At 42.5% G+C, this 14,740-nt stretch overlaps 1 protein-coding gene across 3 annotated transcripts in view; it reads left to right on the top strand.

Moving 5' to 3' along the window:
* The window catches only part of LOC138563754 (beta-1,3-galactosyltransferase 5-like), a 185,743-nt gene that overhangs the window by 85,181 nt on the left and 85,822 nt on the right, over positions 1-14,740 (top strand). For 2 of the 3 annotated variants that reach the window (XM_069642861.1, XM_069642859.1), the window contains exon 2: positions 1,833-1,937. The exons of the other annotated variant lie outside the window; for it this stretch is intronic. In XM_069642861.1, the coding sequence (XP_069498962.1) occupies positions 1,859-1,937 (79 nt within the window). In that variant the 5' untranslated portion in view covers positions 1,833-1,858. The remainder of the gene's footprint in view (positions 1-1,832; positions 1,938-14,740) is intronic. 3 annotated transcript variants of the gene reach the window in all.

The following is a 14,740-nucleotide window of genomic DNA, read 5'->3' as shown; positions in this document are numbered from 1 at the left end:
ACTGGCTTGGCTCCTCTCTTCAAGACAATTCTGTGCTTGAAAAGTTTTAGCATCCCTATTTTGTCGTTAAACTTTCATTAGTATCATATTTCTCACTTGACACGCATAATATTGGATTGCCTTCTCTAGGATGTAATTTATCTGTAATGCTGCTTGTTCCCACCAGCCTACTAAGGAGGACCCATTTTCTGCCACATATAATTTACAATAGGTCTCCCTTCCTTCAAAATTCAGATGTGCCCACTTGTATCCAATAATATTGATGGGACTCTTACCATATCCTGTGGCTCTCACATTGGTATTCTCTAATTCATCACAACAGCCATTTAGTTCTCCGATAAAAAGTTGCCACATCTATGATAGTATACGGTGAACCTGTTTCTACCATCACTTGCAATGGTACTTTGTTTTTATTCATGTACACACACTGACCTTTTCTCTCATGGAGTGATTGTTAATATTTGAACATCTTATTATTCACCACTCACAGTGGACAACATTCTACTTGGTCCAGCTATTCCTTCAAGAGTTTTGATGCTTGATTCCTTATAATGATTGATTCTCTCATGCACTTTATTTGAGAACACACCCCATCTTCCTCTCCCTCTTCTATCCCTGCAGACCTTTCCAAAATGTCCAATGTTGCCTCATCTAAAGCATTCAGCCAAAAATGCTGGGCAGTCTCTATCAGCATTTATATGACCTCCTCGTCCACATTTATGGCATCGACCCTGCACCTTATTGAATGACTCTCTTTCCTAGGTTGCATTCTTGTATTTGTCATGGACATTCTTCTTATTAAAGCCAGTAATGCTTCTTCATCATTCTCATCTTTTTCCGCGTGTACGCTCTTCATTTCTGTGGTATTTTGCTTATTTTGTACTACTCTCATGTATCTTTCGCCTAACTCCATGGTTCTTCCTATGCCCATTGCTTGTTCTAATGTTGGGTATTTTGCTTGCCATAGACTTTGTTGTATGTGGGGATCTGCCATGCGTAATGCTAGCTGGTCTCTTAAATACTCCTCCGCTACTCCTGTAAATCTTTGTGTAGACATCAATCCCCTCAATGCTGCCATATAAGTATCAGCTGATTATCCTTTATTTTGTTTATGGGAGAAGAAATGGTATCTCTCAAGTACCACATCTGTTCTATTTCTGAAGTGCTTGTTTAATTTGTGAAGGGCATTCTTGTACCTTTTGTTGCTACTGGCACCAGCTGAATCACCTGACCCCTCATCATCATTTCTTTGTTCGGGTAGGGTGCGAAAAATCTTAAGTGCTTCAGCCCCTACACAGTTCAACAAGGTAGCTTCCTTCAGATCATCACTGAATTTTGTGCTACCAATTGCCCTTAGATGTACTTGAAAGGTGTCTACCCATTGTTCCCATGGAACAGTGGGATTTTCTGGGTTTGGCAAAAATGGCATAGTCCTGATATTATTTGTTGCGTGTTTCTTTTGTAATAGTATGTTTAATGCATACTTGAATTTCTTTTTGCTGACTTCCTCATAACATCTTTTTTTCAGTGCTGTTTGATCCACGTGATCCTTATGTCTTCATACGGCAACTTGATAATTTGTCGTTTCTCTTTTTTATTATCAACGCGTTTCGCGTTGGAAATAGTTTGAAGGTAATGTTGTTGCTACAGCAACGGCCTGTGCTTTCACAAAATGGCCATCATGGAGCACGTTATTACGGGTTCTTAACTCGCACATAATTTGACATTGTATGCTCGCTCTGCCCCGCATGTTTGAAAAATGCCCCGCTATGCTGTCGTGCTCATCTTCCTGCACTGTGCCTTTAAATATCCTCTCTCTTCGTTTCTATTAGTTTTGTGCCTGCCTCTACGGTACCTGATGCCTGGCCGCCTCTGTGTCTGTCTGGAGCGGACACACCAATGCCTTGCTGTGCGGTGCTCCCGCTGTCTTCAGGCAGGTAGGTTGCCTTTTGTCCTCCTCTGGGGGCTCTCAACGTGATCCTCGTCACCAATATGTTGTGGTTCCTCTACCCCCAAACACACAACATATATATAGAAAAAATATATACGAAAATGCATGAGTAATGTGCAAATTAGGAAAGTAACTTTGTTAAAAACACAGCATTTTCTTTCTTTTTTATTTGTCCATTTGTATAGTGCTGGTGCCTGCAGGCATCAGGTTGCAGAATAAGAGCAAGAGGTAAGTGTTCAGAAGTCAGAGTCAGATCACACAATTCATGGCTATTCAAAGAGTAGTGTTTTCATAAGCTTCCTGAAATTTGGAAGTTTGGATTTGCATGCAATTCTTTTGGCAGTTTGTTCCAGGACATGGCTGCCTGCACAGGAAAGGATCAACAGTATCCCCTGGCCCACTTATGATGGGTAACCATTATACTCATTTCGTCATTAGATCTCGTGACTCTTTTAGGGGCAAGCACCTTCATGCGTCTCTTTATACATCGTGCGGCTTTCCCATAACAGCATTTATGTACGATGGTGAGTGCCTTTGGATCATGGCCATCACAGGGAGCTAGTGAAGGGTTCTCCTATGTTCCAAGATTGGCTCGAATCTATGCACATTTTTCACCAGGCGCATGGCATCATTTTGCAGGATGTGCAACCGACCAAGGCTGCCCTTGCTGGCACCAATGTGTAAGGCATTGAAATAGTCAATCCTGGGCATGATTAATGCTCAGACGAGGGTCATGCAATTATTTCCTGATGCATAAGGTTTCACTAGTCTCAGCAGTCTAAGATGGTACTGAGTTTTGTTAACCACATTTTGATGTGGGTTTCTGAGCTAAGAGATGCTTCAAGAATAACTGAGTCCTTACCTTAGAAGCTATGGGGATAAGATGCTTGTCAATGGTGAATCCTGCATAAGAGTCTTCTAGCTTCTCTCTGGCCTGTGATGAACCAAAAAAGTAACAGCTCATTCTTGGAGGCATTCAGACACATGTTTTACATGTCCTCCAGTTCTGTGCAACATTGTAAACCAGTGATACTCTCTCAGCGTCATCCTTGTATACTCCACACAGCTTGATAACGAGCTGCGTGCCATCAGCATACTAAGTAAAACCAAAAAATCCTCCAAGAGGGCACAAAGTGATTGGCAGTAAACATTGAACAAGCATGGTGAGAAGCAAGCACCCTGGGGGATACCACACTTCAGCACTTCAGAGGTGGAGCAGTCATCACCCCATACCAGGTCAGGAAAGGTATGAAAAGTTTGCTATTTGCAAGAATGATTTTAGAGGGATGGGTATTCCCCGCGCAGGTCGATTGTCTCATGGATTTCAAGGCCTTCGCCAATTCGTCATCATGAATGGATTTGATAGAAAATGTAGGTTGTTCTGGTTGGTCAGAATTCATCTTGTTTTCCATGAATGCGCTGTTTTGACCGCAATGCCTTAGCTATCTTGTCTGAGAAGGATTTCTGAATGTTTTGATATTTGGAATTGGAAGGTGTGATTTTATGCATTGCAGCTTTAGGTTTTTCTAAGTCTCTAAGGATCTCAAACAGTCTCTTAGAGTCAATGTTCGAGCTAGCGATTTAGGCAATCAAAGGGGAGATGCAGTGAAGATGTTCTATCTATAAACTTGAGCTTAGGGCCCTTTAGGAATGTGCATGTAATGGATGGAATCACAGAGAGTAACTCTGAATCCAAATAACTGAACCAACTAAGAAAGATGGCAAAGCACTGTTTTGTTAACAATTATCTAAAACAGGGAGTTTACAACGAACATCAACAGAGGAACGCTAAGGTTCTCAGTGATCTTTTCACAAAAGATAGTTTATATATCAAAAATACGTCAGGGATGATGTCGTACCACGTGGCAAATAATGAAGAACCTACCAAGGATTGGGATTGGCTTAAGGGGGAACATCTAAGTATATTTTATATAGGAACTAGGATTGTGATTGGCTGCCCACAGTTAGGTGGACAATATATGCCTACCTCCAAAATATGCCATATTCAGAAACATTGGATACACAGTTTCTCATTGGTTTCCATAATTATAAGGTCCTTCGTTATATGCACCACTACAATTGGTTGGCATGCTTTTGCCAGGTCTGGAACATTCGGTTCACTTAGCAGCATGTAAGCCCAGACCCAGGTGCAAGGAGATGGGGCATGGCACTAAGTGCCCACCCAATTAGCCCAGCATCTCTCATCACCCATGCCTTCTGCCATGAAGATTGTCTTTGAACTTGGCCTTGCAAAAGTATCCTTGTCTTCAGAAAACATCAGAGTGCGAGCACTCAATATGGTGTTCTGGGACTCCAAGTTCAAACTCTATTTTCATCGATGGCTCACCTGACAGGAGACCACGATTTGGTCCATTTTGCATGTTTTAAATGACTTAAATGAATTAAACTTGCCACTCTTGGTGTTCTTTCTTTGTACTTAAACAAGGGATGATTCATCCTTTGCACGTTTTTTCATTTTCAGGATAGATACCTGACCTTGTTTCTTTGGTCTTCACTCCAGACCAGACAACCCTGCCACGCAGCTCCATGATTCAGCTTATTCTTGATGCAACACAGTTTCCCCATTCCTCTTCATGAGCTCTAGATTACTAAATTCATGATACCGATGTCCAGCTTCTATACAATGGCAGCTTTACCCGCATTCTATTTACTACATATAGCCAGCTTCTATGATGACTTAGTCCACTTATGTTTCAGTGTCTGTACAATTATTAAATGGTTGATTCGCTGCAGCACTTCGTGCATGTGTAAACTTCTTTTTTGTATTTAAAAGGTCTCTTCATTCTTTACTTCAAAATTAGTTTCTCTAGGATCCATACATCCTATTCAGCTAGCATCTCAGATAGTATCTCAAGACATTGGGCCTCATCACGAGTTGGGCCCTGCACTGCTAATAGCGCCGGATCACGGGTTTGGCGGAACGGGTATTGCCCATTCCCCATTGAGCCCATTCGGGAATTCCCCATTCCCCATTGGGCTCAATGGGGAAATTTTGCGCTCTTACCGCTGCCGTGATTTGGCGGACCGTTAAATGCAGTGGTAATAGCGCTACCGCTGCATTTAAGGGTTACCGCCAAACGCGTGATGAGGCCCAATGTATGTCTTTTGTGACTTCACTAGCTTCTTTCTCTTGCTCTTTTTCATATTCCTTCAGGGAGTTCCTCCCTTAGGTTGTCGTGGGTTCGGGGATACAATCGGTACAGTAGTCTCAATGGGTATCTTCTTCCGAACACATGCTGAATTATTGGCACAACTGCTGGTGTCAAACATGGCACAATCTTAGGTCTCCAACATATGGGTGGTAGGGGGGCAGGGTGTCCTGCAGAGGCATGCAGCAGCTCCCCTACATTCCCCCCTCTAGCCGAGTCCTTGACCACCTCCTCAATCATTTTCACATCCGGCTATGTTCTCTTGATAAAGTGTTTCTTTGGTGTCTATATCTTCATCACCACCCTCGGGGTGCCTGCTGATTTGACATTTTCATCTATATTCCAGGTCATGTAGTTACATTGTCCATTCAGGGTACAATAGACCCATTGTGCCACACACTTCTTATAATTCTTTGCATACAGGAACTTTGTTCACTCAGGTGCTACAATGATGGCCTGTATGTATTTCCTGACAGCGTCATCAGTCGGCTCCTTGGCGTTTAGTTCAGGTTTGACATTGATCATGATCTTCATCCCTACCACCTTATAAGTCTACACATGCTCTGCTTCTGGTGGTGCGATGTCTGCCCGAGACTCTATGTGAGGTAGCTGGGTGACTTGAGGGCAACTGTCTTAAAGATGATGCAGCATGATTTCATACATGCCAACATTCTGTGACCAAAAATCTGTAGGAATCTTAAAGGTTCAGAAATAGTAAGTAGCATAATGATGACACCCCCCACACCCTCCGTGAAGCTATGTTCTGTACATTCTATGATGATTTCCTCTCAGGTGGAGCAATGCAGAACTTGCTGTGCTCGCTTTTATTTTTCCTTCTGTAGACATGGGCCATACAGATGTCGCCACCTAGTGTGATGGTGTCAAACAGACACCACAATGATGATGTGGCCACCGCATTTTACATGCAGCTTGCGTTCCTGCATGCACTCACAGACACATGGATAAACTGAAGCTGTGTGGGGGTCCACTTTCAGTCTGTACTGCGCTTGCATAGAGAGCCCAAAATGCCTGGTATTTTATAAAGGGCAAGACCTAATGGAAAGCGCAAAGCGCAACACAGACCGTAACATTTTTATTTTAATGAGCTGCACTTCAGGGACGGGCAATACGGGGTGCAAGGATGCAATTGGCTGAGGCTGGATGGAGCGTAAGAGCTGATTGACCGCTAATGCATGCCAGACATTTTCCATTTAAAGTGCAATTAAGACCTGCACAGGGGTATATCAATGATTTTTCAGAAAATTGTAACTTTGTGAGTAAATGTTTTACCTTTCCCAGTGCAGTCAGCAGCAGCACCTTTCCCTTTTGTTTTTGACACACAGGGGACAGTGTTTTTTAAAATGGTAAACATGCTTGGTGTGTTTTGCAGTGTGCCTTTGTTTTTTGCGTCTTCTTAACTGTGGCTTATACGCACGTCGCTGTTATTTGATTTTTAAACCACAAGGCTCTTTGTGGTGTGCTTCCCTAATAATAATTAAACTAGAAATCAAATGACTGACTCTGGTAATTAGGGCAACGTCATTGAATGACATTTCCACAGCAACATTTTCAGCCCAGGGGGCCTGGAAGACATACTTGCCAACTCTACTGATTTAGGCAGTAGGCTACTGCTTTTTAAGCATTCCTACCGCCTACAGATTTGGGTGACGGATCCTACTGCTTTTTACAGTGTCAGGTAATTTGTGTGACTCTAAGGAAATTAATGTGTCTGTGCAGTGGGCTGGTAAGTGATACATTTGATTGATGGACTCGGTTCCATCCACTGACCCCCCAGCTACATGACTGTCTCCTGCACTCTTGCTGCGACGGACCTTAGGTGAACCACCCCTGAAGGTAAGTGACTGAGGTGGATATCAGTCTCTATGTTGTTCAGTGTTCAATCTGCATTGCAGAAATAAATATATACTGCCCAGGCTGCTGCTACAGAGCAGTAGCAAATGTTGCCTACCAGCTCTGTGTGATTTATTTTCTGTGAATTAGGTAACTGAATTTCGTGTCAACTTACCATTCACAATTATACATTTTAAATATTTGAGCGTCTTTCCATGTTGTGCTGTTGGATGAGTTGTGCATTTTAGAATGCTTCAGCGGTGCCAACAATGTATGTTTTGTAATGTCCTGTGATGTCCTTGTTATGCTCTGGTTTATGTTGGCAAGAATTCGTATTTACATTATTTTACTTATTCTGTGCTTTGTACTGCGCCACATGAATGTGGGACACCCCCGAGTGCATTCGTAAGAGCAAAATGTCTCCTATGGCTCTGTTGAATATCGGCTTATAGCCTAAAATACAGGCCGAACATAATTGTTTCTGCGATCATTTTGACTTGTTTTTGTCCTTCTGTACTACATGAAGAGCTAGCAAACTATTTCCTTTCAAAGCGAGCTCAAATGTGCCGTTCAGTATGTGTATGCATTCTCTTTCGTGGGTGTTATAGTGCATGCTGAAATAACGACTTAAAATCACTTGGCAAAGCTGGGTGTGCAGATAAAGGGTTAGATGATTTTCTGACTTTTTCTTACCGAATTGCTTTTAGCCAAATATGTTTACCAGAACAACAGGCCAGGGGTGTTATCGGAACAGAGGGACCTTCTCCCTTTACTCCCCCCCCACACACTGCTTCTCAAATAAGTTACCCAAACCACCCACCTATACATTTGCATTAAAAAAGTGGTAAAATGCAGCAAAAAATTTGGCTTAATGCAATTAAGGTAAAAGCATTCAAATCGACTTTCCTGCTCACAGATAATCAAAAGGCTGACAATTAAGAGCCTGTTTATCCCCAGTAAGACGGCAGTTGCGTTTAAGTCCAGAAAAGTTGTGTTTTTATGTTTATTAAATGGCACCTGGGAGAAAATGACATTCCGGCGCCCAGAAGTGCGTGCCTTTTAGCGCTATGTGCAGCAGGGCGCTGACACACAAGAACAAGTTTAAAAGTGTACTTACCTGATTGGAGACTCAACTTAGCTGAAGCACCAGTACCACTGCCCAAAGGTTCACAGCACTTCACGCTGACGCTGGCAGGCTGAGGCAGACACTCGGTGCGCAGGGCAGAGCTGGAGTCACGTGACGGGCCATCTCAGATTTTGATTGATGACCGAGGCGTGCGCCTGGCCTGGAAAGTCGGTAGGCGGTAGGCGGTAGGTCTGCTTAAAATGCGGTATCCTACCGCCTAAATCGGTAGGGCTGGCAAGTATGTGATTTGAAGGTGATTCGTTCATGCAGTAGGAGCCACTGAAGGTCGATGAGGGCTAGGGTGATGTGGTTGCATCTACGTAGACCCTTGATGAGGCATGCAGCCACTTGTAGGACAAATGAGGATGACGGGAGGTCTTTGAGGAGGGCATTGCCCCCATCCAGGTAGAACCAGTGCTTGAACAGTGGATCTAAAGCTGTCCAGAGGGAGGAAGGGCTTGAATTCTCGCAGGAGGGAGAGCTGATACCAAGCTGTCTGAGTTTTGTTTGTTTATTATTTGTAATGCGCACCTAACCCAAGGGTAGCAGGGCGCAGACGCAACAAGAGGATTGTGAAGCTTAGTTACAGTGGTGCAATAGATGGAATCCAACTGAGGTTACATTGCTGGAAACATCGTTTTCTTAGATATGTGTGTTTTGAAGGAGAGGTGTTTGTCAGTGTGAAACCCGAGGGACTTGGTGTAGGAGGTGAGCTTTGATATGGTTGATGGACAGGTCTGTATGTCTGTATGTCTGGGTGTTTGGTGGTGTTGATGAGGAAGCGGAATCCGGTCTTGGAGGGGTTGAACTTCAAGTATGCACTGGACATCCAAGACTGGATCGGTGAGAGGCAGGTTTTGAGACGATGGATGTCCTTGATGGAGTTGATCTTGAGTTATAGCTGTGTGTCATCGGCTTATTATCCCAGGAGGATAGCTCAGCGGCAACATGCTTGCCTTGGAAGCAAGATGACACAGAGCAACACAGGTTCGATCCCCGGGTCCACGCTTAGAAACCTCTGGGTATTAAGCACGTTTTAAATAATCTATCAAATATTGGTGGATGTGCATGTTTTGTGTAGTTTGGAGGGCTCACAGCAGCTCTGTGTATACTTGTTTGTTGAAACCAGAAGGTGGCGCGGTGTGTAACAACAACAAGCTTTACGATATTGAGAGACTCACTGCTCTCGATGTGATTCAGGATATCCAGAAGAAGCAGCCTGCATTGTGGAGTCCTGAAGAGGCTAAAAACATAGCCGGAGAAGACCAAGAGAAATAGGTCTGTCGCAGGGACGATAAAAGCCAAGAGAGCTGCTGCAGAAAGTCGTGGCAGAGACCTGGAAGCAATCGAGGCATCTTCCAGACCCAACAGCAGACCGTAGACCGAGTTGGAGGATGCAACCTGCAACCTGAAAAGGAACCTGCAACTGAGAACCTAAGAACTGGCGAGCCCACGCAGAGGCATTGGGACGCTGGAGCAGTTACAAGGGTATACCGCATGCCGAGAGAAACAGTATATGAAGATTGGGGAGACCCGAATAGGGAAGAAGGGCTCCTGGGACATTACTGGAGAAACCCACAAGTGAATGAGTCTGATACCATACTGAAAGGGACACTGAGGGCCTCATTACGACCCTGGCACTCCAGTAATGAAGGGTGCCGGTACGGGACAGGCACAGTTCATTACGGGATGCCCTATTACGAAGGTCCCCTTGCGGGACCCGCTCAGAATGTCTGGTCAGATCAGACATCCTTAGCGGGTCCTGTAAGGGGACCAGGGAGCTAATAACGGGCTAATTATTAACAGGCCCGTTATTAGCTCCCTCCCCATTCCCATTGAGCCCTATGGGGGTTCAAATGGGGATGGGTTTTTTCAATGAGAAATTACCGGGTCCTCCAATGTTGGAATGGCCCGGTAATTCCTCATTGAAGGAACCCGGAGCTGAAACCCGGTATGGAGGCAGCATGGCTGCCTCCATACTCGTAATGAGGTCCTGAGTCAGTAAACAGTAGCATGAGAAAATAAAGAAGAGATGGGGTGATCTGAGAAGCCCTGTTAAGGAAGTGAACCATGCATTGCGAATTTCGAGTCTGGGACTTGCACCCAAAGTGTGTAAAGTGAAAGTCCTGGCAGGAGAGTATACCAAGCAGTGGAACCAGTGAGTGGGTACCTTTCCATGGAACAGGTTATTTGACCATAATCGTTCTCAGTAGTGGGGCTCCCAGACCTCTTTGTGAAGGTTTAATAAGGGGATTATGAACGTCTTTGAATGTTTGTTTTTTTAATGAACACTTTCACATTGCAGGTCTTGAGGCCAGAAATAAGACTCATGTTGCTTTTTTTAACCTCCTGGCAGCATTTGATAGGGTGGAGTGAGAAATGTCCACCATTCTGACAAACCTGTACCAAAGGGTATTCCTAAGGGCCTATTTAAAATTAATAATGTTACTATACTGTAGTTGGAATTAGATTTAACAATAAAGGTATTCCTACTTCATGTCTTAGCACCGTTAGAGACCTAAAACAAGGCTTTGCGCTCGCTACTTGATTATTTTATCTATATTTGGCCAATTGATCCAGACACTGCAGGAACTAAATAACTTCCCTCTGAACATAGGCCATTTGCTCTATTCTTGCTTGGCCTACGCAGGCAACCTGGTTCTCTTGGGTTGAACCCTGACAGGCCTGTAAATGTCCCTTGATGTAATGTGGACATACACAGTAAAGAACAAGTTGATAAGTTGAGTTTTTCTGGGAATCACATCAAACAAAATGAATTAAAATGGCATGTAAACAAGACCCCTATTTCAGTAACATCAATAAGACTATTCCTCCTTTAGTGATCAAGGTTAAAGGATTCTGACATGACTATAGCAGTTTCTTTTGTTGCATACATAACTGTATGTAATGAAAAACATTACCTATCTTACTATAAGGGGCACTTGTTGAATTTAGTGCTTCTGAGACATACCAATTGGACTGAAGGGGCGTGTTTGGAAGCACATTCTAGGTTCACCATGTTTATGGTTCAAAGATTTAACAACAGAACACAGTTTAAAATCATTTTCTATTTTACTTATGCTTTGGTGGATAACCCTGTAAAGGCGCGTTATAAATGACTTATATCATATCATTTGTATCAGCTACTAAAATTTCTTGTGGCAAAAACTTTATTTTGGGTCTTGGATACAATTTGGATTTTGTTCTTATTGCTGATTTTATGAATGGTTGTTAAAAGCTTATGCCCCTGATACACTTTGGGCCTCATCACGAGTTGGGCGGGATCTCTGTGGTAAATCCACTGGAACACTGCCCAATGCAATTACTGTTACCGCCACTTGATCAAGGGGTATTACCGCCGGATTACAAGTGGTGGCAACAATGTAAACCACCATTTTCTTTGAGTCCATTGGACTCAATGGAGCATTTTCGGTGCAATTACTGTGGCAGTAACTTTGCCGCGGTAATTGAACCAAAAATGGGTTGGAAAGTTGGTGGATTTACCTCCAGCTAAGAGCTGGAGGTGAATCCTCCAACTTTCCGCCCAACTCAAAATTGGGTGGCGCTGTAATGCAGCATTAACGCTATTACTGCTGCATTTTAAGTGCAAATCCCAGATCGTGATGCTGCCAATGACTTTACAAAGGATAGAACTGTCATGATGAAAGACATTGAAAAAAAGCACTTCTTTTTGGATTGGCACAAACAGCACACAATTCTAAAGTCTTAACATGTTATGGTTTAAATTGTCAATTGTCTTCCAGCAGATCATAAACCAGACTGTATATTACCTAATTCCCTAATACATTTTATGCAAACCTTTTTATGTTATTTCGTATAGCTGATACGAGACACTATTGCTACTCAAAATGGCATAGAGAGAGCCACAGGTATTTGTTGTTTTGTAACGATTTGACACACATTGAAACTATAATAAAGACTTGGTAATGAGTGTATTCTTTAAGAGGATGTTAGGTTATTGCATTCCAGATGATTTGTGCTGATTATGGACACTTTTTGGAAGTGACTTACTCTTTTCTTATCCTTGGACAGATTTTGTAATAATGTTGTCAACATCTTAAATATATTGGAAATCTAATGCATAAGATTTGTCTTACACCATAAAGACACAATACATAAATAAATAAATAAATGTAATGAAGATCTGGTTCAAACCTTTGCTAATACATGCACAGAATAGAAATTTAAAAAAAACTTGTGTGCATTACATGTGTGGACAATTATACATTGTAATGATTAATGTTTCCTGTCTGCTATCAATTTAAACAGCATATTTTTATTTTGAAAATTGACTGATACATTTTCTTTTTAAGTGACTGATTTTGAATAATTGCTATTTCAGTAGGAAATATACTTCTGTCCTCCTTTCCCGTATAGAAGGCCTCATATTCAATCATATAACATCTTATAATGGGTACACATAGTGAAAAATAAATACCTAAAGGTAGATAAAAACAGCAAATAAAAATTTAAATGATGAACATGAGAAATTTAAAGCAGAATTTTCACATAAAGGAAAATCTCAAAAGTGCATTCCACTATGGCTACAAAGAAATTATTAATGCTGGGCTTGGCTATGATGTGCAGATGTTTCTGACACTGCAATAATGTTAGCTAGAAATCCTGGTCTCTCTGGTCTTTTACCCTCCTCCTTAAGTCCATGGTCACTACTGAACAATCAAAACTCAGCAATGCAGGAATTCCCAGAGATCATATGGCCTTGAGGGAAATCAGGGACTCTCCCAGCAGACTGATATCTCAGAAAGGTTGATAGTTATGGAGCACATGCTGACAAATAGCAGTCACACACTGCTCGTATCCTGTCACTGCATGCACGTTAATTCTTTCTGAATGAAATATGATGCATATATTCTTTGTAAGGACAATTAAAGAGCTATTAGAGGAGACCTTGTTGAAGAGGGTTATTATTTAATCAAAAATGTATACAATACGATCCATGCATTATTTCAAGGCATTGAAGACCTGTGGTATGAGTAGAGTATGAAGCAGTTGGGGCCAGTCTCCCTTTTCGGAAATCAGCCATAGTGGATATGACTCCCCCTTATAAATTCAGGCATTGGGTGTCCATGAAAACCACCTTCTGTAATGGTGATGCCTGTCCTGTTTCCGTGATTCTGTGATTAAGTATTCTGCTGATTTTGTTGTGCCCATTATTAGAAAAATCATTAATGCCTCCTTTGACGCTTCTGTTGTACCTGGTAGCATCAAGGAAGCTTGGATTATGCCTTTACAAAAAGGAGTCTCTTGACCTCGAATTATCCCATTACATGTGTCCCTTTCCTCTTAAAAATCTTGGACCGGGTCGCTTATCTTCAGGTACAACATCGTCTTGACATTTTTGGGATCCTCCGTGAAAAGCAGCTATGCTTCCAAGTACACCATTGGCACTGAGACTGCCTTGATCTTAAATCCAATATTACTTAGATCGTTGACGGTGGTCATACTGCCCTGTTAATGATTCTGGCTCTCTCAGCAGCATTTGACTTGGTTGACCACTCTATCCTGGTCGATTGACTCATGGAGGTGGCTAATGTTTCCCTTCTGTACTCCTCATGTGTCAAGTCCTTTTTAACTGACAGATCAGCTAGAGTTTTTTCAGGGGCTCGTTCTGCTCTTCCAACCACTTTGACCTGTGGTGTGCCTCAGGGCTCCTATTAAGCCCCCACCTTGTATAATGTTTATACTCGCCCCCTTTTTATTTATTGGATAATCTTGGTGTCAGATATGCAAACTATGCTGATTGCACACAGACACTTCTCCAATTGATGGGCGCCTATGAAGAAGACTCCTGGGCCATTAATTACATCTCACATCTGGTCTCAGGAAGCTGGCCAATGACTATGCCTCTTTCATTATCACAGATTGTGTTATTCCTGTGCCATCTAAGGGTAAACTTTGGGAGTAATTTTGGGTGCGGAATTGACGATGAATCTGAATGGTAACTATCTTCTTCCTATGTATATTTTCTTAAACTTATTAAGCAGATTAGGATGTATTTATCTCACCATGAGTGCTATCCTAGCCCGTGCATTCATTGGGTCCAAGGACAATTACTGTAACGGTCTATTTGCCATGTAGTTCACAGCCAAACCTGGCAAAGCATCAGGTGATTCTGTGAGAGCTATTATTGGCTTTCGTTCTGTGATCCTGTTAGGCAGGATAGGTCGTCTGCTACATTGGTTGCCTGTCAAGGCACGTATTTCGCACAAGATACTGGTTCTTACTTTTAAATGCTGGCATGATGTTGGCTCCTCCTATCTCTCCCGCCGCATCATCCTTGTGACTGGACGTGGAACACTGCTCTCGAATGATGATGACTGTCTTGAGAAGCTTCAAATTGCAACAGACCTGTAAAACCATGCTTGATCATGTTTCTCCATCTCTGTGGAATTCCTTGCCATGCGCTTTGCGTTGTATTTCTCATCTGCACAGTTTTAAGGCTGCTGTAAAAAAGTTTGATTTAATACATGGCCTGCTTGTTCTTTTATAATTTTTGGTATTACTGCTTGATCAATTGTTTGTCTGCAATTCTTATTTTGTTATTTTGTATGTTCTAATGCATGGAGGCTCCAGGTTGAGTTGCCTTTTATAAGAAATTAA

This window comes from Ambystoma mexicanum, chromosome 1p (genome assembly GCF_040938575.1).
Source record: "Ambystoma mexicanum isolate Mex_15411 chromosome 1p, UKY_AmexF1_1, whole genome shotgun sequence".
In the NCBI taxonomy this organism is placed as follows: Eukaryota; Metazoa; Chordata; class Amphibia; order Caudata; family Ambystomatidae; genus Ambystoma; species Ambystoma mexicanum.
The sequence above is the reverse complement of the archived record's forward strand: the minus strand, read 5'-3'. Positions and strand labels throughout refer to the sequence as shown.